The sequence below is a fragment of the Hirundo rustica genome, chromosome 2 (genome assembly GCF_015227805.2).
Source record: "Hirundo rustica isolate bHirRus1 chromosome 2, bHirRus1.pri.v3, whole genome shotgun sequence".
In the NCBI taxonomy this organism is placed as follows: Eukaryota; Metazoa; Chordata; class Aves; order Passeriformes; family Hirundinidae; genus Hirundo; species Hirundo rustica.
In genome coordinates this window covers 43272022-43299962 of record NC_053451.1, presented here as the reverse complement: position 1 = coordinate 43299962, position 27941 = coordinate 43272022, and the positions used below count along the sequence as shown (strand labels likewise).

Sequence of the window (27941 nt, the reverse complement as noted above, 5' to 3'; positions counted from 1 at the left end):
GAAACTTTTTTTTTAAAAATTCATTTCATGTTTCCTCTTCCCATTTATGGACCCAATAACCTAATATAGCTATGTAAAAAGGCAACATTTTTAAGACTTCTCCTGTAGCTACTCTGTTATTTCTGTGAAAAGTCAATTTAGCATTTTATAAGGTGAAAGTGTGAGGATGTCATAATTGCCATGTCAATACTCTGCTGTCTGCTTTTCAGAAATGGACTTGTTGCTGCCTGTGTGAGAACAGATTAATGTCCTAAGTGTATTGACTTTCTCTGCTTTGCTTTGATTATGGCTGGACTGCCTGCTGCAGTGGAACAGCCAGGCGGGCAAGGGAGGGGATTGTCCCCTCTGCTCTGAGCTGGGGCAGCCTCACCTCCAGTGCTGGGGCAGTTCTGGGTGCCACAAGGTAAGAAAGACATGGAACCATTGGAGAGTGTCCAAAGGAGGGCTACAAATACAGTGAAGGGCTTAGAGGTTGCAGGCGTATGAAGACTGACTGCAGTTACTTGGCTGGTTCAGGGTACAGAAGAGGAGACTGAGGGCAGACCTCAGTGCAGTCTGCAGCTTCCTTGTGAGGGGAAGAGGAGGGACAGGCACTGACCTCTGCTCTGTGGTGACAGTGACAGGACCTGAGGGAATGGCCTGAAGCTGTGTTAGGGGAGGTTTAGGTTGGATATCAGGAAAAGGTTCTTCATCCAGAGGGTGTTTGGGCACTGGAACAGGCTCCCAGGGAAGTGGTCACAACACCAGCCTGACAGAGTTTAAGAAATGTCGGGACAACACTCTCAAGCACACGGTGTGACCCTTGGGGTGTCCTGTGCAGGGCCAGGAGTTGGACTCAGTGATCCTTGTGAGCCCTTTCCAGCTCAGGATATTCTATGGTTCTGTTAACAGAAGTAGGAGAAAACCATTGCAAGACTTTTTCTTAATGTGTTTTGATTGTCTTGCTTAGAAAGGCAGCAAGAGATTAGCAGGAACTTATCATGGCTGGCTATCATAGTCAAGACAGTGATTTGGTGGTTGTAATCCTGGAAGCCCTTTACTTTGGGAAAGGCAGTTGGAAAGTTGTGTTGCCTTTGCTTCTGGTAATCTGAGAAATTTGCAGAAATAACTGTACTTTAGCAGATCTGTTTCTGGAAAGATGAGCTGTTCAGCCAACTCACCTTAAGGAGCTTTTTGTTATGAAATAGTGAAGTTGCACTTGTTTTGATGAACCAAAATGTTGCACAATTCATTGATAAAGATTTCTCTTTTAAATCTTGGAATTGTATTCTTTTATTTGTGTAGTTTGTCTTCCAAACTGCACTGATAAAACCCAGCACCTGATCATGTTTATCATAATGATCAGTAATCAAATAATTAAATGTTGACATGCAAATTGTTATAAAGCTTCAGAAATAGCATCTTGTTTTGATGAGCACGACAGTTCATGACACTGCTATTTTGGTTTACAAGTTTACAGCAAGAAAATAATCCAGTGGGTGTTGTGATAACTGCAGAGATGTGTATTTCTCCTAGACATGGGCACTTCTTATCAAGACTTCAAGTTCTGGATTATTCTTGCACGTGTTGTATCATATGGTATTTTTGTGTTTTAGGGTTGTTCTTCTGTTACTTGGGGTTTTTTTTCCCATGGACTTTGAATCTTTCACTCTTCCTCTGAGGATGATGTGATTTGACCATTCCTTGTGCAGAAAATCTTGCCTTTTAATTTTTAAGGATTACTGACAGATTGGAAGTTGAGTGTAGATAAATAAGACCTCTGTCAAATAATGTGTATTATTGAAACGATGAAAATAAATCGATACCATAAAACAAGTTCATTGTTATTGAAACAATGAAAATAAAGTGATACCATAAAACAAGTTCGTTGCACAAACAAGAAATTGTGTGTTTAGTTTTACTTATTTATATTTCTGAAACTTACTTATATTTCTGAAAAAATTGATGTGATATTTGCAAGCCATTATTTTTGGAAACATGGTGTTCGGTGCTTTTGATTAGACGTCTCCCTTTAATTTTTGGTTTACATTTTTTGTTTTATTTTCTTTGAAAATATACCTTAAAATTAAAGAAAAGAAAACAACAAACAGCGTATATGTCACTGAGTTCACAGTATTAGAACTCTAAAGAAACTGAAATCAGCAGATTTTGCTGGTGAAGCACAATCAGGTATTTCCTCTTAAAAGGCAACAATTGGCTTTTTGCAGTGATCAGTATTTGATTTGAGGTGATGGAATGCTTTGCAGTATTTTACATTGCAGTTTTCAGTGGAAAATTACAGCAGTCTCTCCTTAGGCAGAAATTAGTAGCAAAACGTATCTCTGATAGGGGTTATAGTTGCTCCTGTGCTATAATAGTAAGCATCTCCTTTTTGTTCTTTCCCTTTTAAATCCTTCATGAAGTGTTACATGCCTAACTCTATCTGGAAAGGAGCACTTCAGCACTTAAATCTGTGATGTTAGAAGAGCAGTGGTACTGAGAAGTGAACACTGCCTTTTCACAAAAGCTTTTCAGTCTTCTGTCACAGCACCTCTATGCATTTTGCAGCAACATCTTTGAACAGACCTGTCATTTTTGAAGGTTAGTAATGAAGACAGGTGTCTTCATTGCTGTGTTCTGTAAGGCCTTCCTCTGGAGCCTGCTTTGCCACAGCAGTGGAGAGGTCCTGCATTAACATAAAATACCTGTTTATGGTTTTCTAGCAGTAACAGCTTCTGGTTATCTGTTGTGTCTGCACGTGTACCAGCAGAACTGCTGCTGCCTCCCAGAGGTTTCTGACTGAAGACTGACATCTCCTGCAGCCTGCTCTTTAAATCACATCTGACTTTTGATTATTGGTCACAAGAAGCTTGAATGATTGAAGTGATAGTTGCTTCAGTGACCTTTCTTCTGTACCTTTTGGCAGGTGAAAATGACAAGATTGGTGATGTTTCCAGTTGGCAAAGGAGGTGTCTGGAGGAGGTGGTGGTGCAGGCAGCTTTCTGACTCAGTTGCAAGTTGCCAAGTTGGGCTGGAAACTAAGCTCTTTCTGGTGTTTCCACTGCTGTCCTCCTTGGGAAATCTTTGTGGATGTAGCAATAATTGGAACAGTGCGACTAGAAAAATCAGCATTCACAAAAATAAGTGTGTTATTCAGGCAGAGAATTGGTATAAAAGCATCAGAAGTGCAAAGAAGGGTATGTTTTAAGTTCCCTGGAGGTAAGCACTCATGTAACCAGGGCTCTCTGCCCCTGAGCTTTGGGGCTGTGGAAGCTGGGAGGGTAATACATGCCACAGCAACCTTTCTGATAGTTGATTATCAAAACAGTTAAAGCAGTGGAGTTGTTTGTATGATAGCATGGGAGATGATCCTGAAATTAGGAAGAAAAGCTCATTGTAGATATTTTGAACGCCTTGTGTTGGTGTCTGGAGGACTGGCCAGGTGTTAGATTTTTTGAACTTTCCTAACAGGAAGCTGTTGCTGAAAGGAAGTTTTTCCACACTTCTTTTCCGTGAAGTGCACTTTTTCCTTTTGTTCCTTGTGCTTAAACTGGTAACCTTGATGACCTTGCTAGAGTGCTAGAGTGCAGCAGGAAACTGTGTTTTCGGTGGGATTTATTTTGTGTCAGGGTGGTTCTGGAAGTGACTTTGCCTGAGACTGGAGTGCAGGAACTGACCTGGGTGGGTAAGGTGGTGGGAACATGTGAGGGGCAGTGCAGAGAGGAGAGGTGTGGGATTGGAGCCCTGCCCTTCAGTGGCAGGTGGCTAGGACAGCAGCTTATCTGGTGCTCTCTCTATTGCATGTTTTTGTCATACTGTAATGATCTGATGTGGTGTAGATTTTCTTTTGATCGCTTGTGGAGGAAAAGGGAATCTTTCTTCTTTTGGATGAAGAAGTTGACTACTGAGTCATGGTGATTATTATTTAAAGAACTAGAGGCTGACCACAGTTATAGGTGGAAAGTTGCAAGATCTTTGTAGTGGTATGGAAAACTTTCCCTGGTCTTCATGAGAGCTGAAACAGTAAGTAGAGTTGAGGTCAGGAAAGAGTGTTGGTCAGGGGACCAACTTTCTGTGAGCTGGGGAGGAATTTTTAGCTCTTCATGACATTCCTCCATCCCTTCTGGACATCCTTGAGAGACTGCTGTGTAACAAGTTCCATTTATTGTGTTATGTATAACTTGGCTGTTGGCAGTGTCTTTGATATTTTCTGCTTCTTCTTGTTGTGGCATGATGTAATTTTTATAGCTTTTGGGTTTTGCATCTGCAGTATATTACAGGCTGCTTTGGAGCAAATTTTATTCTTCATTTAGTAGATCAAGCTGTGAGCTGCTGGGCGGGCTGGCCTTGATGACCTGCTTGATGGAAACCAGAAAGCACTTTCCTTGAACTTGGTTTCCTCCCACATTCAGATGGATCTATGAAATTCAAACCTCTTTTGCCTACTTGTGGTAAAGACTGTAAAATTTGGCTCTTTTCAGCCATGGCAAACATTGCTGATATTGTACTGTAGAATAATTATGTTTTTGCAGCACCTTAACAACAGACCTTGCAGAGTGCCTTGCCAGCCTTGTTTTCGTTGCAAAGGAGACCATGAGCAATTTTATTAGGGCATTGATGATGCTTGTCTTTCTTTGATGGGTTGTACCTCATTTGTAAAAGGGAAGGTGTAAATTATTGGATATTCCTGTGGTATCATAAGTATTAATGAACCTTGATGTGATTTAAATGCTTGGACTCCTGTGGGTTGACAAATGTGAAACTATTAGAGTTGGTCCTCAGATAGAATGGTTAAGTCTGACAGGAGAATTAATTAGTTTTTCCTTTTTTTTTTTTTTTTTTTTTTTTTTTTTTTTTTTTTTAATTTTATGACATACTAGTATGCCCTGCAGGTTTTGAAAAGAAAAGTAGAATATAAAGGTAAGTTTTGAAGCTAATAAAGTAGTGTAAGCAGATTTTCTGCCTCACTTCCACTTGAAGTAATTGTGTGTGTGTGTGAGGGGAAAGCATCACAAACAATAAAAATTGAATTTTATAATTTGAGGGAGCTAGATTTTAGAGATAAAAAGATTTAGAGGGTATTACTGCTAACTTTTTAGTCTTGTGTTAAAAGGATAATTTAGGTGAAATTATAACTTCTTTTGTATTTTTAGATCTCTAGACAGCATTCTTTTTTTTTTTTTTTCTTTTTTCCTTCTTTTTATTGCAGAGATATATTGTTAAGAATCACCTATATTTTGTATCCTTGTTTAGGAGACACAAACTTCCATCTGATGCTTTTGTTTGTCTTTCTCTTTTTAACAGCCTTGTGGTCAATCTGTCACTACGCATTCATCTTGCCCGTTCCTGTTTCATTGAGTATTCAGAATCCGTAGTCTGATGATGATTTCTAGTCAACCTGTGTTCTAAATGAGTATTTGTGACTTCAGCCAAAATGATGATCCACCTCTTTCATTAGAATGATGTATCTCAATTACTTAAATACTTGCCTTCATTACTTCTGTTTATTTTTAGATCTAATAAAAAGTATAAAAGCTCAGTTTGTGCCTTATTTATAACATTACCTCATTTTATGCAATGTTTATTTGTAACTTTGGTAGCATGAAGAAAGTAGTGATGTTACTTAAAATGTACTTGTTATTGTAGGGAATGCTAAGAGGCTAAATCTTGCGTGACAGGCAGAGACCATCTACAATGAAGACATGGTGACAAGCTGATCTTGAGTGGCCTTTATCTGTGGCATTTATAAATTTATGGGTCTGAGAACTGCAAAAGTGGTGGAAGGGAGCTGCTGACTCCAGCTGCAGTTCTTTCTCAACCAAAAGTGAAATGGAAAATGCAGAAAAGCCTGCCCTTTTTTTTTTTTTTTTTTTTTTTGACCTACATCTTTGCAACTTGTTTTGTGTTAGCTTCTGGAGCAAACAAGCTTGGAGTAAGGGTTTGGGGTTTTTTTCAATCTAGAACTATATTGAGCTTCCCTTTATCCGCACTGTTTCATCTATGTCCAGTTACAAGCTTTAAGTTTGGAGTTTGTGGCTTGTAGACATTTTGTGAATTGCAAAGCTGAGGTTATTATCCATTGCTCATCCAAAAATGTGGCATGTTTAGTTACTTTGTTTTAGTCAGATGAGCATATTTTTAAGACATTTCTATATGGACTAGAAGAGAATATATCAATCTGATATATTTCTGCATGAATTTTCAAGGGTGTTGTCCCAGATGTCTTAGGGTGGCCAGGGTTACCTCTCTCTATCACGGAGAAGTTGCAGGAAATACACCTGCATGTTTTGGAGTTCTGGGTGGTTTTAGTGATGCTGTATTGTACTTAACAGCTCCTTCACTCTCTCTGAATTGTAGTCCTGATCATTCTTTTGTTACTTTGTTTACTAGAAAATGTTCTGATGTTGGAATAGGTGTCTGAATGTGTTCTTAACTCATTTTTCTTTATGCCTGCCTTTTGAATTTTAAGAGGTAGCATTTCCTTTTGTAGACTGTCAGCTTCATTCTGGAGATAGAAGTCTCAGTCTTGGCCCCTTTATTCAAGCTGATTTATACTATTTTTTGTTTGTTTTACAATATTCCTTTGTTTAAAATCAAGAAGTCTGGGTAACAGCTTTGCTTTACTTGCATTTAAGTGTATTGGAAGTTTATCACATGGAGTTGCTAAGAAAGTAGACAAGGAAGGTTTAAAAGGGTGTTTTGTTTGGGAGCAGATATGTAGTGGGCTTTTTTTTTTTTTTTTTTTGGATTTCAGTGTGTTGTGCCACTTTCAATATGCTAATGGCAATGTTGAAAAACAACAGCAGTCCCATCTTGGGAGTTAGCACTTTTAGAAAAAAACCCCACATTTAATCTTATTTTTTAGCATATATTTTTGTTCTCTGAACCCTTATATTAGTGTATTGGTTATCTTCCAGCAAGCATTGTTTTCTGTCAGGACAAAAGCTTCAGATTTCTGTCTTGGCTATACAAAAAAAAAGAGAAACTGCCCTCTGGTAGGGAGGTCAGTGTCTTGTGCAGAGCACAGGCTTTTTTATTTGTTTGTTTTAAATATTGGTCTTCCTTGTATGTGTTCTCTTGGCTTATGCTTGACAACTCTTTCTCATAAAAGTTGGTGTTTAAGGATAAGAATTCCAAACTCTACCTTTAGATTTTGTTTTGATTTTGGTTGTTTCAAAAGAACCCCCTCAAATAAATAAAAACCCAAAAGCAAGTTAAAATGTGCAAGACTTATCCAACACAAAATTAGGGTTGCAATAATATAACTTTCCTTCTGTTTAATCAGGGTATGGTGATATGTAGCATGTATACAGCAATAGAATTCAAGTTTATGCTGTACATAACAGTGAATTTCAGAGGCTGAAAAAATAATTATTGATGTGGCTTATACAAATTCTTTTTTAGGAACTGAAACTGTTTGCAGTGGTGGTTAATTTTTCAGAAGAAGTAGTGAAAGTATTCCTAGTTTTATCTCCTTAACTTGAAAGGGAGGAACATTCTGAAGCCTGAAATGCAGTTCTCACCATTGTGTGTGGTTGTGTCAGTGTGGCTTGCAGAGGTGTGTCTGTAAGGAAAAGCTACTGAGCTCCACCTGGTAATTTTTCTTTTCTGTTCATCTTAGGCCAACGTTAGTTACGAGAAGAAGGAGAGTTGCAAGCTGCTAAAGGATCTGCGAGGTGAAGGTACACGGATGCCTGCTGATGTGAATGAACGGGTGGAACCACTGGAAAAGGTGATGAAATTGTAAATAATTATATCGATTGTTACCTTTACAGAATGTGTGAGCAGAAGGGCTTTAAGACGATCTTTAAAAGCATCCCAATTTCTGATTTCTTTATGCTTTGATATTAGCTTTTTTCGAAGGTAGAAATTATCTTTTATTTGCCAGGAGGAAAAAATCCTGTCATCCAGCTTTAATTTCTACCAAATGCAGAAAAACAAGTGCTGTAGGACCAATGATAGACTCATGGGGAGAAGTCTGGAGGATTCAAGGCTTCATAGCAGTCTCATTTGTGGTCTTTCACAGGAGAAGCCTTAATGGAGCCTGTGAATATCACATCCTTTTCATGTGCAGATATTTCAGCAGTGGAAAGATGTGTATTGATAATGTAGTGATACCTGAAGAAATGGGTTTGACTAAAATAAATGTAGTGTAGTAGATATTATCTGTTTAGTTGTAGTGCCTTAGTTCCAATTAAAAAGATACTGAGAGGGGGAAGAAAAAATAATTATGGATGTGAGGTATGCGCTCCTTGCCCCTACCACTCCAGCCCATCCCTCCCCTCATAGAAGAGAGGGAGGGTGGTAAAAAAGGTATTTCTGTGTGTTTTAGCTTTCTTCAGTGTGGTTTGGTACGTAGGTTTTGATTATTTTTTTGTATATGGGTGATTTGGTTTACTGGATCTCATTTACATTTACTTGTAGGAACACTCTGTGCAGAAAAAAAAGAAAAAGGATAAACATTCCAAAAAAGCTAAGAAAGAAAAGAAGAAAAGTAAGAAACAGAAATCTGAAAAGAAGGATGACTTGCTTGATAGTTCTTCGGTAAGTAAGAAATTTTAAAATAATTCAAATTACAGTCTTAAAACTTGAACCATTTTGGTCCCCGTGGTTCCGCATGGTTAGTAAAATTAAGGCTCATTCTTATAATTTTCTGTTGGGAAAAATTGTGGAAAAATTTGTCAGTTTTAGTGTATTGAGTATTTAATTAATTTAAAATAGGCTCTTATGTGAGTGCTTGTGAATTTTATAATATAGAATTCACTCATTAGGAAATAAGGGATTTACAGTTTTTCTGCAGAGAGAAAGTGAAAAACAAAATCCTCATTCTGATGTAGAGAAGAAAATTTCATAGATATCCTGTAGTCTGTGGTATATGATAGAAAGATCTAAAATTGCAAATATTTGACTTTGATTTTAAGCACAAATTACATCTGCCTTTTTCCACAGATGTTTAACCATGGACACTCCCAATGACATGGGAGTTGTACTTGGGTCTGAAGGACCTGTACATTTGAATCTGTAAGGACATGCCTTCACATGGAAGGGCACTAGGGCAAAACCGTGCAGAGACTGCGCTTGAGATGTGGGTGCTGCCTTCTGGCCACATCATGGAAAACATCTTCCCAGCATTTTCGGTGCAAGTCAAGTGGCACTGTTAGTTTTAATTTTCAGTCACTTTTATGGAGTGAAGGAATGTCCATTATAATGAGACTTATTTCTCAGGGGTTAATTCCAGAAATAAACTATAATATCCGTGTGGGAAATAATAATCAAAGGAACAAATGTCCTCCATTTTCTATGGGAGTCACCAAAATCCTTCAGATCATGACAGAGTCTCCCAGGATGCAACACAGTCTTGGCTGTAACTCCCATCCAAAGTCTTTTACTCCTAAGACAGGTTCATGTGAATAGCAAAGAAGCTCTGTTCCTATTGGATTTGTGTGAGAAGTTTCAGTACACTGTTTGCAAGTGCAAGTATAGGAAGCTGGATACAAAAATAGCAGGCAATAGCATGTACCATGACTTATATTGTGATGTGTAACTGATCTAACTTTTTAAATGTGAAACAGACTTAGTAATGCATTCAGATATTTTAATTTTTTTTGTTTATGTCATAAACCCAATTGGTTTTGATTTTTTTTTTATTCCGACTCTTAATTTTAGCAGAGTTATGCAAATAAACTGCCGGTGTGTGCTAGTGCTGCATACTGTGATGTGCTCATGAAGTGAAATGTTTTGATCATGATGGAACAATCTTCTATGGGAATATCAATATGAATATTTATTATCAGTATTTTAAATATTAACCAGTATTATATTAGTAATGCTAATCAGCATTAATTTTGATTATCAATATAACTGCTAAGTATTGCATGTTAGCAAGTAGTGTGTTAAGGTATTTTTATTCTTTGCATTAAACTCTCTTTCTAGGATTCTTCAGTTGAATGGGTTGAGTCAAATGTGTCACAGTCAGATGACACAGAAGAGGCTTGGAAGGTCAGCAGGCAACCAGATTCTGCGAAAGACCCTTCCCTGCAGGTGGGCAGGCTCGCAGCTACTCCAGAGATAAATCCACCTTGTGCAACATGCTTAGGTTTCTTGGGAGCTCTTTTGCAGAGTGTTGAGCAAAACCTATTTTACAGACAAGTATCTTTGTTTAGCTGGGTAAATGCTTCTTTTCATTGATTGGAAGACTTGTCTACCTAATAGTTCTCAGTGTTTAACAAGGCACAGCTCTTAATGTTGCCCGGCACCAATTCCAATCAGGTTTTGAGGCTCTTACAAGTTAGTTTGATTTTCTTGAAGACATCATCTTAAAGGTCTTGACTACACATGTTACTTTTTTCTTCATAATTTTGGTGGCTGTTCTACAATTGAATAAATTGGCAACTGGCCCTAAGTGATCTTGCTTGAGTGGGGGCTTGGACCAGATGACCACTAGAAGTCCCGTGCACATCCACATTTGTTGATGCACATTGCTTGCTGATGTGGACACAGATGTTATTGAATCACTTGAAGATAGATAATTTTTCAGTTCCTTCTCTTTCTTGGAGGAGATCTGAGAAATGGAATGTTGTGTTTCACCTCTGAAATTCTCTGGCATGTTGCCTAACATAATTTTTAAATAAGAGAGACAAAGTGACATATGGCATCTGTTCAGATTGACAACTCAGACTTGAACTCTGTTGAAGATAGGACAATTCTTCTGCAAGGACGTGTTTCAAAATAGATGTAATGTGGTCATTTTGGTTGCTATACTAGAATTGTAGAATTGCTCTAAATACTTACCTTTATGGAAAAATTGCTTACAATGTGTGTGTCACTGCTTACTTTTGAGGCTTCAGGTTTTACCTGTATAAAGGTAGTAGATATATCTAGGCTTTTAATATGCTTCTTTTCTTTAGTCTAGTTGTCATTTTAAAATCTCCTTCGTCTGGCTTAGGTTTCATAAGTGCACTTTTCTAGCTGTTATCATGGGTACAGTTCACAGAATTTAGATGTATAACTGTTAAGTTTGAGGGTGCAGTTAGTGCCTGCCTATCTGAGTATGATCCATGCTCAGATACTGACTGCAGATTTTGTATACACTGGAAGAGATGTAAGAGAGCATGAGATTAGAATTAGTTAAATGAGATGTATGGTATTTGTTTATTCCAATAATTAGCAGTCTGTACAATCTGCATGTTTACTAATGTCTCAAATACCGTTGTAAATATGTATTTCATATTACAGGGAGACATGAAATTTGTTTACATATTAAAAAATTGGAAGATTAGGGTTCTTAAAATCATATTTGCTTTTCATTGAAGTATTTCATATGTGTTTGTAGAACCTCTGCTGTTTATTGTCAACAGCATTTGTCAGTAGTTGCCCTGCATTGGTTTGGCACATAAACCATGTTTTTATTGGAATTATGAACACTGATTCTTCATGTTTATTTTAAAGAGAGAAGAATGGATGAATTTAAACTTCATGTCATTGAAAACAATGTCAGTAGCAGCTGTCAAAGGTGAGAGACACAAAGAAAAAGTATTGGAACGACAGAAAGCTCAAGAACTTGAGCAGGTAGGTGGAATTAATATCTAATTTTTTTTCTGCCTTTTACAAAATTTTGTGTAATGAATAAAGTAATGAATTGGTTCAAATATGTAAGCCTTTATTGTTATTGAAAATAATGCCTGATGTGCTAATGATTTTAATTAAATTGGTCTGTTTGGATGGAAAGCTTCATACATCAGGCTTGTGGAAAAAAGCCTTTTAACTATCTTCTAGGTAAGGAGAAAGCTACTTTGGTTAGTACTAAATTGTGTTAGTAACAATGACAGACTGTTGGCCTGGCCTTCTCCACAGTATGAGAAAGGAATGCCACTGTTTAGTGTGATGAAAGCTTACTTAAGTTACTGTATTGAAGCATAGGGTACTGAGGCTTGTTTCTTCCGAAAGAAAGAAATCAGAGCAGTTGTTGTGCCTTTCACGTCTCAGTTGTTGGTGAACACATGGCTGACTCAGGGTCTGGCTGGAAAAAGGGTTGCTCTCATTGAATTAACTCTTTTTACATAGTTGATGGCTCCTTCAGTTGTTCATTTACTGTGTTAAATGCTGTGTAGTCTGATCTGAAAACATAATGACGGATCACTAGCTAATATTTCTTTGTCCTCACATCTTACAGCAGGCTCTTTCTTGCCATTAGGTTTCCCAGTTAGCTATGTTATATTTGGGAACCAGACTGACCTGGGTCACTGTTCTTGTGTAGTATGCAGTGCCTTGATACTGTCTTTTGACAAGGGATTAATATTTTAAATATTTTTTTTCTCCATGATTTTTTTCCTGAATATTATTTCAGAGCTGTTGGAGGACCATTTAATGTGGACATCTTAAATCACCAGAACGTCAGCATGTATTATATGGTTGTTACGGTATTATAAGGTTATATATTATGGTATTATATGGTTAATGACAATTTATATGTATTCTTAATCTTAGAAAAGAGTGATTTTTATGCACTCTCTCACACAGCTACTTGCTGTCCATGCAGGTTTATACTCCTGTGTTTTCTACACCAGAGTGTCTGCTTTTTCTTTGGTACCCAAAACAATGTGTACAACAAATGCTTAAACAATGAAAGTGGTGGTGAATTGACAATATAACACAGACTTCATACACAAAAGTCTCAAAATTTATCAGATATTCTATAAAATATGAGCCATATGCTATGCACACACATTAAAATGATTTCTGTTTTAGGCCATGCTGTCTGAGAGAGAGCTCAATCCCTATTGGAAAGATGGTGGTACAGGTTTGCCACCAGAGAAGGATGAAGAAGCTTCAGTTAAGAAAGGTAAAGAACAATTTCTAGTAATAATCTTAAATTTCTGTCTCCAGCTTCTGGACTCAGTGTTGCTAACAAATTACTCCTAATGTTGTTTTAGCAGGATTATGAATAATATATGTAATAAAGTAAAATTTGGATGAAAACTCCATTGTGAATATTGGGTTAGTATTATAGTACGTTGTTTTGCAGGATTTCTCTTCACTGGGTTTTAATCTTGAGTGGTTTGACCTTCAATATCCTTACAGAAATTCTCCATTTTGAACTAATTAAAGAAAAGCATGATTTAACCAAGACAAGATGAATTGTTGTCAACTCATTTGGTTCCTTTCGTTCCATTGCACAAATTACAGTTTTAAAGTATTCACCCACAGAAGTCTGAGTCACATCAAAATGAAGTACATTACAGATGCAGTTTGTGAAAAATAGTATTTCTGTAGCCTTTTCACTTTTTTCCATACCCCTGGGGTTATCCTGCTTATTTCCAGAAAACACAGTAATAAAAACCTTTTTCATAATGTCATGAAACATTTATTAAGTGGTGAGAATGGTCCTCGTATTCTGTCAACAGAGAAGAGTCTGTGCTTTTTGAGAGCCTTTCCCTGTGGACAGTCAGTCCCAGAAACCATTAGCCTCATGCCCACTTTCAGGAGTCACAGAGATCAGAGATCTGTAAGAGCTGACAGGCATCAGTGAGTGTGTGTTCAGAATGTTAAGACCACTGCTGGCTTCTCACATGAGAAGCAGTGGGTTACTCATTCCATTCCTAAGAAAGGGAAATTCACTTGTTTGTGTGTAAGAATGGACACAGAATGTGGGAACAACAGGAAGGTTCTTTAGTGTCATAAAGAAACTCCACAACTTCTCATATGCCGCTCCTGTCTTGGAAACTGCTTGTGATAAACTAGAGAAGCTTAAATTAAATGAGTGGTATTGCTGAAGTATAACCAGCATTAACTTATGAAAATATGTAATTGGATTTGCATATTAATTCTGTTTTTCTTTTGCACTCCTTCAGTTTTTACAGTAAGTTTAGGTGAAACTTTGATGTCACATACACAATAAGGTTAAATAGGAATAGTTCCCTGAGATATAAAACTACAACCTCTCATTGTTTCCTACTTTAGTTACAGTGGTAGAAGATGCTGGACTGAGTTGGCTGCGAAAATCATACCAAAGGATGAAGGAGCAGGCTGAGAGAGAGAAGCGAAATTTTGAGGAAGTTGTAGCTGAGAGATATGGGGTAAGGATCTTAGGATAAATTTTCTTCATACTAGCAGCTTGGAAAATATTGCTTTCATATAAAGGCACAAGTACTTAATGTGTAAAGTAAGACGTGAAAAGAAGCAGGAAAAAGCAGCCTCTGAAGATTCTCTCAAGTCATAAAGGGTTTAAAGCTATCCAGCCTTTTAGATATTTTTCTTGTTAAATGTTTTTAATATGTGGGATCTTATAGCAAATGTAAAATACTTACAAAATACCCCATGGCTTTAAAAGTGGTGTGACTTTTTTCTTCTTTCTTTTAGTCAATGGAGATATTTCAGTCACGATTAGAAGAAGCTGAAAAAGCTGCATCCAAAAAGGAAAATTATCATAGAAGTGGAAGATGGAAGAAGACTGACTATCCAGAAAGTGAGAAAGAGAGGAAAGACAAGAAAGCGCAGAATATTGAAAAGGCAACACGAGATGAAGAAGATAGAAACAGACACACATTTGGGGGCTATTCCAGGGAGAAGTATGGCAAGGGGTGGGCACAGGAAGACAAGGGTTACGAAAGAGATGTGTCAAGGGCAGACCAGGAATGTGGACGCAGTAGCATGGACTCAGTAAGGGGCTACAGCTCTAAAGCAGAAAAATACTCCAGTGAAAAACAAAATCAGGGAAAGAGTTCATCTCTAAGCAACTTGAAACACAAATTTTTAAAACCCTCTGAAGATGATTTAACGTCTTACAGTGCACCCAGAGACTCCAAGTTAAAGCAGTCCTCTTCCAAGGAGGCTTCAGCTCAGAGCTCTTTGAGCAGCCGTTTCCAGAAACCTGGTGAGGATACTGCACTGTGGACCAAAATACACACAGAAGATAGCAATGAGAAATTAAAATCTGATCAAAAATCGTCAGGTACTAGGGAACAAATTGATGGCAAAAATTGGAAAAGGACTCCAAGCTATGAAAAAGAGAAGTCACGACAGGAGCGCGCAAGCGATACCCCTGAGAAGAAACAGATTTTATCTGACAGTAAAACGTCATCCTCTAGGTATTTTACGAACATATTTACTTGCATTTTATTTGCTGTATTTTTCATGGCAAGATATAAAAAAAGCTCTGTCTCCTTTTTGACAGTATAAGCATTGATTATATCAGATCTCTTTAATTTGGAGGAGGAGTCTTAGCCTCCAGCTAAAGGCAGTTAGAAGAAGTGAGTTAAGCAGAAGTGGTGAACATCCCCTACTTGATCTGTCTCCTCAGCACATTTGAGGAGACAGGTTAGGCTAATGATAGGTTATTTTCTGCTTCTTTCTAATGTTAGTTCACACTGCAGTAAAATTGGCCTCTTAGGCAAAAAAATCTGCAAAATATCTTAACAGTCATTGAATTTATAGAATACAATCTTGAAATGTTAGAAAGTGCTGACCAAAAACTGAAATAATTAATACAGCAGGGATAGGTTTGCCACCTGTGAGATGAGCTCATATGCTAAAGTAGTAGCATGTGAAAAAGAGTAGAAGGTACTTAATAGAAAGTGCATTTTCTGTGTTGAAGAGGAAGCATTAATAGAATTGGGAAAGGAAACACAAACCTAATAGCCAGCAGGAATTTAATTTTCCCTGACTTGCTTTTGTGAGAGACAGTGGAGAGTAGTGAGGAGAGGTGGTCAGACAAGTAAGTTGCAGAGAGCTGGCATTTTGCTCTGGTCAAGGCTTCCTGTTCTCCAATAGTAGCAGCTTGCTGATTCTTCCAGTGATTTGACTAGTGTGGTTGTTATTATGAATCCTTTCTTTCAGATCTTTCCAATAATTTGTAGGCATGTGCAGAAATATTTTAGAGTCAGGGTGATTTTATTTAATTGCTTGGGAAAGCTGAACAAGTAAATATTCTTGGTCGGAGTATATAAGAAGAATGATATAATTTGGTTGAAAAAAACATTTAATGAAATATGATCAAATATGATTCCTTCTTTCTTGTATGTTTATGTCAGTTATTTGCAGAAAAAAAACTTCCTATAGCAGGATTATGAAGTATTTATTTTATTCATAATTATCCCTACATGTAGTACTTACATGCCTCATAGTCTATTTCCAAAGAAAAAAACGTGCATGAATGAGTACTGCATGACTAACCAGAAACAGGCATCTTAGTCTACACAGTTATTTTTATTTTGTATGTAGGGTATTTTTCCCAGATTTTACTTGCTGTGCTTTAATAGAAGCCAATGAAGTTTGATTTTTCATTGATAGCAAAAATATAAATTATTTGCATAATGTTCATTTAATCTGTTTCTTTTTTTTAAAGCCTGAGCTTAAGTCATGGTAGGAGTAGTTCCATATTCTGTCATGAGTAGCTTGTACTCACCATGTCCCATTCATAAGTGTTTGTCATGTCTTGTTTTATTGTTTATTTTACTGTTTGCCTTGGTGCTATTTTGCTGGAAAATGAGAGGTATGTTTTTATAGTTGTTTTAGTTACTCTGAAAAAATGATCTGGTAGCATGAAACCTGGAATATATGAGACATTAAATATTCAAATTTAGTGATCCTTTTTCTTCTCCTACATATTGCCCCAATAGTTATGGCACTGAAGTGCCTGGTGTTTACCAGTTAAATGCACTTCGTAAACCTCTGGTTAAAGTGATCCATGGCTTGTCTGAAGTGAAGCCTGTGAGACTTCCTCACCTGTTGAGTCCGGGTTTGTTCGTGACTTTGTTCAAGTACAAGGTCTGCACAATCCACAGTTGTTTCCTGCCTGCCTTTGCGGGGTGGGGATGGGGATGGGGATAGAGATGGGGATGGGCCGGAAGGTGTGGAGTTGGTTGTTGCTTTGTGTGCGTGATGTGCTAACCCCAGTAAGCAGCTAAGCACATCCCAGCTGCTTGCTCATTCTCACTCCTGCAGAGGAAAACCAGAAGAGCAAAAGGGAGGAAAACTCATTATTGGAAAAAGGCAAATTAACTAGTGAAGGAAAGGGACAACAACATGTGATACAAAGGCAGTCAGACCCTCACCACCTCCCGGGAGCAGATTGATACCCAACCAGTTTTTGAGCAGCAGTAGACTTTGGAAAGACTGCTCTCTGCAGGCTTTTTTTGTTGGGCATGACATTAGGTAGCATGGAATAGCCCTTTGACCAGTTTGGCTGTCCTGGGTGTGACCCCTCCCAAAGCCTCTGCGTGCTCCAGCCTGCTTGCTGGGGGTGTACAGTGAGAACCAGAGAAAGCCTTGAGGTTGTGTAAGCAACAGCCAAAACACTGCTGTGCTTTCAGCACTGTCTCCAGAGAAATCCAAAGCACGGCACCAGAGGGGCTGTGGTCACTAACTAATGAGTGGTGTAGGGTTGCTCAAAGAGTCGCCACCTAAGGTATTAGCAAAAATAATATAATTTTAATATAAATCTATAAAAGTTATAAAAATGACTTTTAACAAAGTTTAGTGGTAGGTTTCACTCTATTACTTACTACATGAATGAAACATATAACAGAAAACTGAGTTAAAATTGATTTACAGTGTTTTACACAGAGTCTGAAGACACAAAAGGGTTAGGGGACCCTTCCACTGAGTCACAAGGTTCTGAGCAGACCCTTGCTTTCTAAACTCCTGATGGAGCTTAGGTGTGGCTAGATCTAATCTTTGTCTCAGACTTGATCAACAGTTTACGTGTCAAGGATTACATCTGTAATTAATTAGGATAACCTGAAGAACCACTGTCCAAGATATCAGCAAGAGGTAATCTTACTGTGATGTTGTAAAAGTGTCAGTTCACTACAGGTGAATTTTTTACATGGCTTCTGATACACCAGCAGTCTGAACATATTTACAGTTTTAAGATGAATCATGAGATTTTAGCAGTGCTTATTTATTGACTAATTTAACATTTATATAGTGAGTCAATAGGATTTACTACAATCACAACAGTGACAATTATAGATCTGAGATTGCAGCATTCATACTCTATTTGCTGTAAGGTGCGTGCACATGGACAAAAAGAGATATATAGGGATAGAAGTGTATAAATGTATAAATAATGTGAATATATAAAAAATGCCTGTTAAGAGTTCCTCTTGAGTTCAGTGAAGTACTTCAAAAGTATTAGAATTTATCAACAAGCAGGAATTGATCCTCAAGGAGTGGAGAGTTTTGGCCCAGGTCTCCTTTTCAACTTTCTGTGATGGTGCCATAATCTTTGCAAACTGGGGAGTTGGTGAGTTCTGGGAGGTGTTCCACTCAGTTGTGATGCTGGCACAGCCCAGTGTGGTCTAGGAGAGCTCAGAGAGCCTCACATGGCACGGCTGTCTGTGGGATCGCAATGTGCTGGGCTGCAGTCATCAGTAAATTTACTTCCTAGCCACAGTCCAGCTCAGCCACTGGAATTTTAAAAATTCCAGTAGCAATGATGCTGTTCCACTCAGGCTGTGGTTCCTGTGAGTAAGGATCAGAGGCTGCCAGGGGCTGACTGAGTATTTCTACCTTTGTTCCCCACTGTGGCAGGCACCAGGAGCTCCAGTGCGGACAGTGTGCTCCCACCTTTGCCTGGCAAGAGTTCCTGCTACAGTCAGGGGACACTTCATTGGTCCACAAAGGCCAAAGCATAACAGGGATTCCTGGGGTTGCAGAATGGCCTGGGAAGGGGAGGGCTAGGCACAGTGTGGAGGAAAATGCACCACCACGTTGCTGTGGAAAAAAATAAATGCCATCCCATCCAGCCAGACATAGTAGAACATGTAATCGTTGAGTAGAAGTTAGTGATACTGTTGCCTCAGTACTGTTTTCTTCAAAGAAGCAGATACTCTTTTCAGTCTTTTTTTTTTTTTTTTTTCTTTTGTGAGATAATGGTAATTCACTTTTTTTGGTTGCAGATACAAAAGCAGTAACTTTTTTTGAACTGCCACATTTACTAAGTGCAATAGTAATTGTAACTGGACAAAGCTGCAAATTTTGGGAAATGAGATTGTGTACGGAAGTGGTTGACTTGCTTGAGTTCAAAGAATTCAATTATTATGATAGAAAAGATAATTCTTTTCCTCATAGAAGAGAACTAGATGTAGAAACTGTTCAGTTGGTATTCTCTTTTGCGTGTGTTTTCCGTTCTGGTGCTGTTAAACCCAATTGTGCATCTTCTTTGATATTTTAATCATATTTCTTAGCCAATGCAATTACTAAGCTGACTCATTAGTAAAGTGGGGATTACTTAGGCCTGGAGAACCATGTAGCCTCTGCTTATTGACATAACTTATTTCCAAGTTCTTCTAAGATGACTTACTTCTTAACTCCCAAGATTCTGTGTGTTTTGAAATAGTGAATAACGTGTCTTCCTGTTTCCTTCAGTGAGAAGTATTTTTTTTTTTTTCTTCCCTTGTATTGTATTTTGTAGAAAATTCTGGCTTTTGGAATATTTCAGGTTTGGCTATGTGCAGTAGATACCTTCTGAGAGTAATTTATAAGCTGCTGCTTTCTTTTTCTTCTTAAAGTTTCAAGACTTGTAATATATGTACTGTTTTGGTAGTGTTGTCAATCACAAAAAGTAAATCTTTGAGGTGAAGCTTTGAATTAATAGCTGTTGCCAGTTCAGTTCCTCATCTCTCATGCTGAAAGTACGGCTTTTAAATGTTATCTTTTCTAAAGCACAGAGGAAGTTTCTTCAGCCTATAAATCAAAGTGTTCTGGACAGTTATGACACAGGTTAATTAAAAGTGCTGATTGGATGTCCAAGGGATCTCCCCTTAATGGAAAAGTCCATCAGCTAGTGTTTGCTGGAAGTCACACTTAATAATGTGACTGCTTCAGAGTTTAATTTGAGACAAGATAAGAAGCAAATCAAAACAATGTCTCAAGTCTCAAAAAGTTCAGACAGTGATTCAAGCACTAGCACCACTTTAAAAAAAGCATACAGGAATTAATAAACACCTTTTTTTTCCCCTTTTCTGAAGTAGTCTGCCTTGCTTTGAAAGATCCAGCTTGAGGAAAAGTTGGAACATCATCTTTGAATGTGTTGTTTCTGGTGAAATTAAAGCAAATTCTGCTGAGTTTTGGGGGTTTGGGTTGGGCATCTTGAAAATGAGGAAAAGCATCTTCGGTAATTTTCTCAGGACTGGGGAGATGTGGTGCTTAAAGGGGACACTATTTTCAAAGATTTCCTGTTCTTCAAATCCTATAGGGTTTAACCATAGCAATTAGTGAGTGAATTCTCTCTCTAACAGCAGGAACCAATATCATAACTGTACCCTTACATGTCTTTTGTGTTAGATATTTTGCTTTTAGAGTTAATTGGTTTTAGTCTTTACTAGGGTCAGAGAACAAGAGCCAAACTTACTGATGCCTCTCTGCAGTATTTCTTGGAGTCCTTATTTAATTATTCTCATAAAACTTCATATGCTAATTTTTTAGTATTAACATTAATGTACAATGTTTGTTATTGCCAGCTGTGGCTTCTATAGGGGGATTTCTTATTTTTAAAATGGTACCAGTTAATTTTCCATGGAAACTCTACTGTATCAGGCATAACATTCAGATGCAAAGATTTTAGTGTGAGCAGATAAATATGGGAAAAAAACCTAATTTTCAAGAGGTGGAAGGCCGTTTGACAAACAAAATAACTCAGAAATGGGTGATTTTGCAGAAGCTGAGAAGTAAAAGCATGGCCAAAGCCAGAAAGAATTAGAGTTTGTTAAAGCAACTATTTCTGTTTCTCTTTCCCTTGGTTTTTTTCCTGCATATACCTGCTAGTGACTCTTGACTGTTTTTTCATGCTGGGAAAATGTTCATAGTGCTTTTCATTTGAGTTTATCTCAAAAGTGAAAGGGAACAAACCTCATAAAAATTTTATTCAAGCTCTTTGGTTTCAGAGTCCTTGGCAGCTTTGGTCTGCAAATAGATTTTTATATATTGTTTTCCGTTATTTTGCCAGTAGAAGCATATTTACAAGTATAATAGGCTTATGCTTAATTACACAGGTGAATACTGCGCTGTTTTTCTGTGGCTTTAGTGCAGCTGGTGTTTTACAGATCATCAAAGGATGAGCCGCCTCGGGTCCTTAGTGAAGAGGAGATGAACAGACTGGGAGCAAGGATTGTGAAAGCAGAACTCATGGGAGACACGGTAATGGCTGTGAAAAAATGTCATGATTTACTGCAGTTTTTCTTCAAAGCTCACAGCGATTTAATTGGTTGTGTTTTGTTTTGTTTTGGTTTTTTTTTAAGGGTATTTGTTCAAGCAAATAACTTGCAAACTTTGGTAGGATTTGAAGATACTGCTTTTACAATAATTTCTGCTTTAAACACAGTAGTTCATAGACTAGAATAGAGGATTCAGGTCTCGGGGATTTTTAGGATAAGCAACATCTCTAAAACCAGCTGTTTTCTGCCCCTTTTATAGTATTTGTTGTCTTTTTGTAAGAAAGGGAGCAGGCAAAAACTACAAAGCTCCCTGTCTGTTTCAGGCTGTAGAGAGTGTTTGAAGTTGTACTTATTTCATCAGCTTTCTCACAAGTAGATGCTTGTGGTCCATAGCTCTGCTGTATAAGCAGACTTATTAATCATGAAATAGAAATTGTAAAACTGAAAGGAATAGCGTATGCCATTGCAGCCAGCTCTGCGCTGAGAACAGCTGTGGAAAGCTTTGTGGTCCTGCCCTGGTTGAGGTTGATCTGTGGAGCTGTGAGAAACAGCTGCACATTTAACATGGCTTGGTTCAGCCAGCTACCTGAAGGAACAAGAACTTCACTCTTGTGCAACACTGAATTTGGAAGTTTATGTATTTTATTTATTTCATTAAACGTGGCCATAATGAGTTAATTTCCTTATTTCCTTCAGTAGTACTGTCTGGAAATTTCAGTTATAACAAGGTCAGAGTCTGTTAATTGTTTAGCTGTGTTTTCCAAGTGCTTGGCTCTGAATAGCTGCTCTTAAGGAACTATTTTCATATTTTTTAGAAGCAAATGCTATCACTTTGGGCTTTTGTGTTTATGTTTTAAGATTAATATTTACTGCACCTGTTTAGTTTGCCTCTTGTGACATAATATTTGCAGCAAAATCTGCATCTTTAAGAAATAATAAATAAATATTTATTTATAGTAATATATATAACATGTTATGTCTCCAAGTGGTAAATTAATATTTCTCATGAGCTATTTATTCTTTGGTTTGTGAAAAGTTTAAGTATGTTTAGTCATTATTGCTGGACTAGGACATGGTATTGATCCTTGTTAAAGCCCCTATCAGATAATTCAAAATTTTTAAGGAGAAAAGAAATATTTTCTTTTCAAACCAATTTTATGTTATGAATTCTTTTTCCACAGACTACAGACATAGATGTGGGCATGTAGCTTTAAACATTTGAACAGCAGTACCTTATCTATAAATCCTGTCCATTTAAATGTTACTAGCTTCAAAGGTGAATGAAAAGTAACTTGAAGCAATGTACTTCCTACTAAGGTATAGTGTTAGTGACTGAAATAGGTGTGTTCATATGTTAATCTCTAGTTTTCTTAGTTAATGCTAAAAAACGTACAGTAGTGAGGAAAAATATGTTTATGAATGTAATTATATGATAGGTTTGTGAGGGACTGGTGTAGTGCAAGCTATCTATACACTAGTTACTGAAGTACTGGGGAGGGGAAGATTTTCCAAAGACTGATGGTAAGCTGCAAAAATTTGTAATTTTTTTTTTTTTTTCTGATGCTGCTCAGTTTCAGTAGCGTTGTCTAAACAAAACTTTGGGCACAAAGCTGGCCTTTTTCTTTTCAACCTGATAGGAACTGAATGCATGTGATTTGATGAAAAATATGCACGTGTTCTGTGGGGAAACTGTAATTCATGTAATATTCTATCATTTTGTTTTGACCCAAATCATGTGGCAGAAACCAGTACTACAATTTTATTACTATTATATATACAGTTTTCTGTATATGGCCTCTGAATCAACCTAGTTAAAAAAAAAAAAAAAAAAGCTGAAACCAAACAACAGTTTAAATAATAAAATAGCTAATATAATATATATATATATATAATAGCCTTGTGGCAATTTAAATATTTTTCATGGTCTTTCTCTAATCAAATTGAAAATGCAGCTTGTTTAAGCAAGTTCATCCCTACACACCAGAACAGATGGTTACGTAACAGCGTGTCCTGGAGGCTAGAGCTTGAGGTTGGCCATGTGGGCCAAATGAATTCTGAATCTATTGTTTTTACTGATTTGTTGCTTGGTGTTGATCAAATGACTTAATTTTGGAGTGGCAAGTGTGAGGCATGATGGTTGGAGTCCAGTCAATGAAACTGGCAGAGGGATTGGAGTATAAAAGGTTCTGTTCTTTACAGGTTGAAAGGATGGCAATTCCTAGCAATCCAGGATATTCTGAAATACTTGTATTTAGTTAATAGGCAAATGGATAAGGGAGCAGGAGCATCTAAACCAGTTTGCACAAGACTGTAAACAGTTCTTTTTTTCTACCTCTTGTACATTTTAATTCTCAAAATAAGATCTGAAGTGCAGAAGTTGAACATGGAGTGTAGAAAGATGTGAAACTTCATAGCAGAAATTTCTGAGAGATATTTCCCTAGACCCACAGAGCTGATGTATGTGTGTAAAGGTCTGTATGTGTGTGTGTGGTCAAAAAAAAAAAGAAAAAAAAAGAAAAAAAAAGGATATGATGTGTTCAGGCTTCCTTATTTAGCTTCCTATACATGAAGTAATATCTATGCTTAGTTATGCAAAGAATTTATTAGTAGAACTCAATAATGTTTAAGAATACATTTTTCTGGTCTTTTTAAGGCAATACTTGGTCCTGTACTTCAGATGCCTTTATTCTGAACCTTTTTTTTCATGTTATATCCTATGAAGAGTTGTGTGAATTATATTGACATGTTTTCTTTTGTCTTTTGTGTTATTAGAGTTTAAAATGTTATATCAAAAGGCAAAACATGAAATGAATAGTTCATTTTGGTATAGAAATCTCCTAAAAGTTTACAATAGTTAAACTAATGGAGTACTATCACTTTCTTTGAAGGATTTAGCTTCACAACTTCAAGCAGAACTTGACAATGCTCGCAAGTTGAGAGAGACTCAAGGACAGATTCCAGCAAAGGCCGCCAGAGAGGTAACTGGAAAAATATTCTTCTTTTCTTTGCATTAACACCATTGTATGACACAGGTAGCAGCTGAATTAGAGAACATCAGATGTACTTAGGAACATTAGAAAGTTTGACTTCAGGGGAGTGAGTGTCCAAATTGAATTGTAGTTTTTGTTGGTAAACAAAACTTTCTCCATGGTACTTTAGCAAATTCAATTTTTTTTTTTTTTTAAACTCATTTCTTCAGCAAGGATATATTGACATTAAGAATGAAACTGATGTGAGCTGACTGTTACATAACTGCTGTCTCTGAAGAAGCTGGCACTTCAAATGTTATTCCTTTTGAAGGATGGTATTAAAGAAATCTAAGAAAGCTTCTTCTGTACCAACACTGATAAGAGTTAATATCATGTTATGAGCTCTGTTCTCATGATGGAGAGGAAACTTTCAGGCAAAAAGTAATATTCTTGTTCAATTTGACCCCAGTTCCACAGTGAAAATTCAGCTGCTAGTGAATTGAGTTTGAAAAGCCACTAATTTTTTTTTTGTCCAAAAAGACTTCATGTCAGACCTCATACATAAACTAGTATTTGTCCAGTCTTTAAAAGACAAACTAAACTGAATGTGTGGTCTCTGCTGGCTACCTTGTGACAATAGTGCAAGTGAGGTACCTGAAGCAGTTTCCATAGAAATGATATTGATCCCAAAGTTTGATATGTTTTTTAGCATTAACTTTGCCTCCATTACCAGTAACAAACATGAAGCATCTTGTTTCAGGTCCTTCTGTCTCTGCTTCTGTGGAGCAGCTTGGCAAGTGTCGTGCTGGGAGGTCCTAAAATGTGGCTTTGCCTTATTTCAATTTCTGTTGGGAGAGCTGGGGAGATAAGTGAGGAAGCAGTGAAGGCAATTTTGAAGGCATCTCCCTAGGAAGTTTTTTTTCTTAATTAATTGGACACGAATCAATTTCCCAATTCTGTTCCCTGTGTGACTGAGTGAAGACTTATGCTTGTATAAGGGGGTGTATGAATGGCTGGGGGTTGTACAGAGGACAGGATCAATTCTTTTGATAGAGATGCTGGTTTATTCTGCCTTAAAGTGATCGAGAAACTACACAGTGAAGGGACCATAAAGTGTTAGCTTAAATCCCATTTTAATTTTATGTAATTTTATTTTGTTTGTGAGAGTAGAGGCAAATATAGCTTTTACAGTGTGACTTGGTGACTAGTTTTGTAATTTTTTTGACTTAGACAAGAATACTACCCCAAGCAATCTCAAAAATGTGGTTGTGAAGTACAGTTTTCAAAAACTGATGTTTGGAGTTTAAAAATGTTGTGTTTCTCAGTTGATACATTTCACCAAGTTTCAGCTTGGATAGAAACCCTGTTGTTCACTGCAGGCTGCGTGAAGTATATAACCCTATTAATTTTAGTATGAATACAGTTAAAATTATCTGTTAATGGAATTTGGGGTCTTAGTGGTTATTGTACTTAAATGCTTGGGCCACGTTTAGGTTGTGCTTTTGTCTTTAAGTTTGAGCGGGAGGCAACCTTCAGGGTCTATGGGCTAGAATGAAATGTTGTTTATTTTCAGATGCTTATTGTCTAATTTTTCCTGGTCATTTTGGGGAGGCAAGGCTGCACTTTGAGTCCTAGTGAAAGAGAAGAGATGCTGTACCGTAGGGTTTCTGAGTTGGGATAGGTGATGAAAATGACACCTGTTGAGTGTAAGGAGACAGCAGAAAGTTGTGGAGACTTCAGCCATTAGGAAACAACTTCCGTGTGTTCATAGTTTACTTCTTAAATACGGTTTGTATTTCTGCTCTGAAAGTGCTACACAGCTCTAGATTTTATTACATCGGTTATGAGGATATCACCTCTTCCCTTGTCAGTCACAAGTGATGTAATTTATACTTCTATTCAATATTTTTATTTAACAAACCATATCTAGAACATTAGCACTCCTTTGAGGCAAATAATTTCTAGTGTGTTTTGCTACTACAAAAATTGGAAGGTAAAAATTTAAATGAGGAAGAGGCCGGATACAGAATATATCCTTTGGAAGGGACTTTTCATGAGCATCTAGTCCAACAACATGGTAGTGGATGAATATAGTGTAAGAGTATACATATTTTAAAACTATTTTCAAATCCAAATGAAGTATAGCTTAGAATAAAAGCCTCTCAACCCTGAGCTTTTTTCTGTATTCCATAGAACTTAATTAGTATGCAGGAAACAGAAAGTAGTCTCTGCTGAGCAAACACTAGAGATACTTTTCAATAATGATGAATTGCATTTGAAAGACAAAATCAATACAAAATTGAATGAAAGCTAGAAGGTGGTACTTTAGTGTCACTGATTACTTAAAAGAAGAGAGTTCTGAAAAATAGAAACAGCTATAGGCTTTTCTGTTATGCATTTGAGAATATGTAGGGAAAATATGAATTATTTAATCACATAAAATCTTCTTTTGAATAACTGAATTTCCTGTGGCAGTCCTTCAGCCTTTGGTCTAGTATGAATGTTTTTCTGTTGAAGAGTATTCAGTGCTTCTGTGAAGCCTCTTGGGCATAGAAGATATCCATAGAGTAAGACTTGAATTTTGGCAGGTGCAGCATTTCACTTTACATGATGCTGCTTTAAAGCAAAAGACCTTTCCTAGGCTACCTGTTGCATCTGTAAGAGTAAAAGACTCCAGGCCATTGCTTGTGCATCTCAGGTGGAAAAGATTTATGGCGCAGGGAAAAGGTAATTTACTGAGTTTTATGGCATAAGTGGGGCTCATCTTTTAGTGAAAAGCTTCATAATATTAAGCACTCCATGTACTTCAAGTGCTTCTGCTATTTTTATTTAATTATTTTTTTTTAGTGTAAATAATAAGGTTCATTATGTTTCCAACACCTCCTATCTGAACACAAATTTTGATGTATTGAAGGTCCGATGTGTAATTTGTATTCCTGAGATTCATTAGACTCCAGAGGGAGTCTAATGAGGGAAAATTCTAGGGAAAGTAGCTCAATATAAATAATACTTTTTAAAATTCTTTTTGAAGAACACTGGATTTTAGAAAGGAAACTGAATAGAACAGCTTGGCTTAAATATCAAATCCTACTTGTCTGAAGGGGGCCTACGAGGAAGCCAGAGAGGAACTCTTTGTTAGGAACTGTAATGGTAGGACAAGGAGTAATGGGTACCAACTGAAGGAGGTGAAGTTTATGTTAGATATTGAAAGAGTATGTGTATGAAAGAATATTTTTTTACTGTGAGAGTGCTGAGGTACTGGAACAAGTTGCCCAGGGAGGTTGTGGATGCCCCAATCCTGGCAATGTTCAAGGCCAGGTTGGACAAGGCCTTGAGCAACCTCGTGTAGTGGGAGGTCCTGCCTATGGCAGGGAGTTGGGATTAGATGATCTTTAAGGTCCCTTCCATACCCTTAATATTCTCTGATTCTATAAAATTGCATCCATTGCATCCCATTGTATATAGTTCTGCATTAGGAGAGACGGGATGGAACATGCTGGATCTTCATCCAGAGAAATGATTTGCTGCACGGTTACTATCCTGAGGCAAGTAACCCATGTGACAGTAGGAGTAAGCAGCTGAGAGGAATCAGCTGTGGAACAAACCTGAAATAATGTTCTATTGGTTCCAGTAATGATAATGGGGAAAACAAGAATGTATGTTTATTTTTCATACGTTTTCAAGATTGACCTGTTCACAAATAGCTTAAAAATGACAGTGATTCCTTGGAGGAAGAGGCAGTTATCTCAAAGTAAGGTGGTGCATGTGTGCTTGTTTATATGTGTGTATACATGTAAAATTTAGATAGTGATTAGTTCTTCAGAGTAGGAAGTGAAAG

General features: G+C 37.3%; 1 protein-coding gene across 1 annotated transcript in view; it reads left to right on the top strand.

Moving 5' to 3' along the window:
• CWF19L2 (CWF19 like cell cycle control factor 2) overlaps positions 1-27941 on the top strand; it is a 63382-nt gene that overhangs the window by 3875 nt on the left and 31566 nt on the right. Inside the window, exons 2-10 of the mRNA XM_040056702.2 lie at positions 7601-7711; positions 8404-8523; positions 9913-10020; positions 11428-11547; positions 12727-12820; positions 13939-14054; positions 14338-15065; positions 21024-21117; positions 24023-24112. Coding sequence (XP_039912636.1) covers positions 7601-7711; positions 8404-8523; positions 9913-10020; positions 11428-11547; positions 12727-12820; positions 13939-14054; positions 14338-15065; positions 21024-21117; positions 24023-24112 — 1581 coding nt within the window. The remainder of the gene's footprint in view (positions 1-7600; positions 7712-8403; positions 8524-9912; positions 10021-11427; positions 11548-12726; positions 12821-13938; positions 14055-14337; positions 15066-21023; positions 21118-24022; positions 24113-27941) is intronic.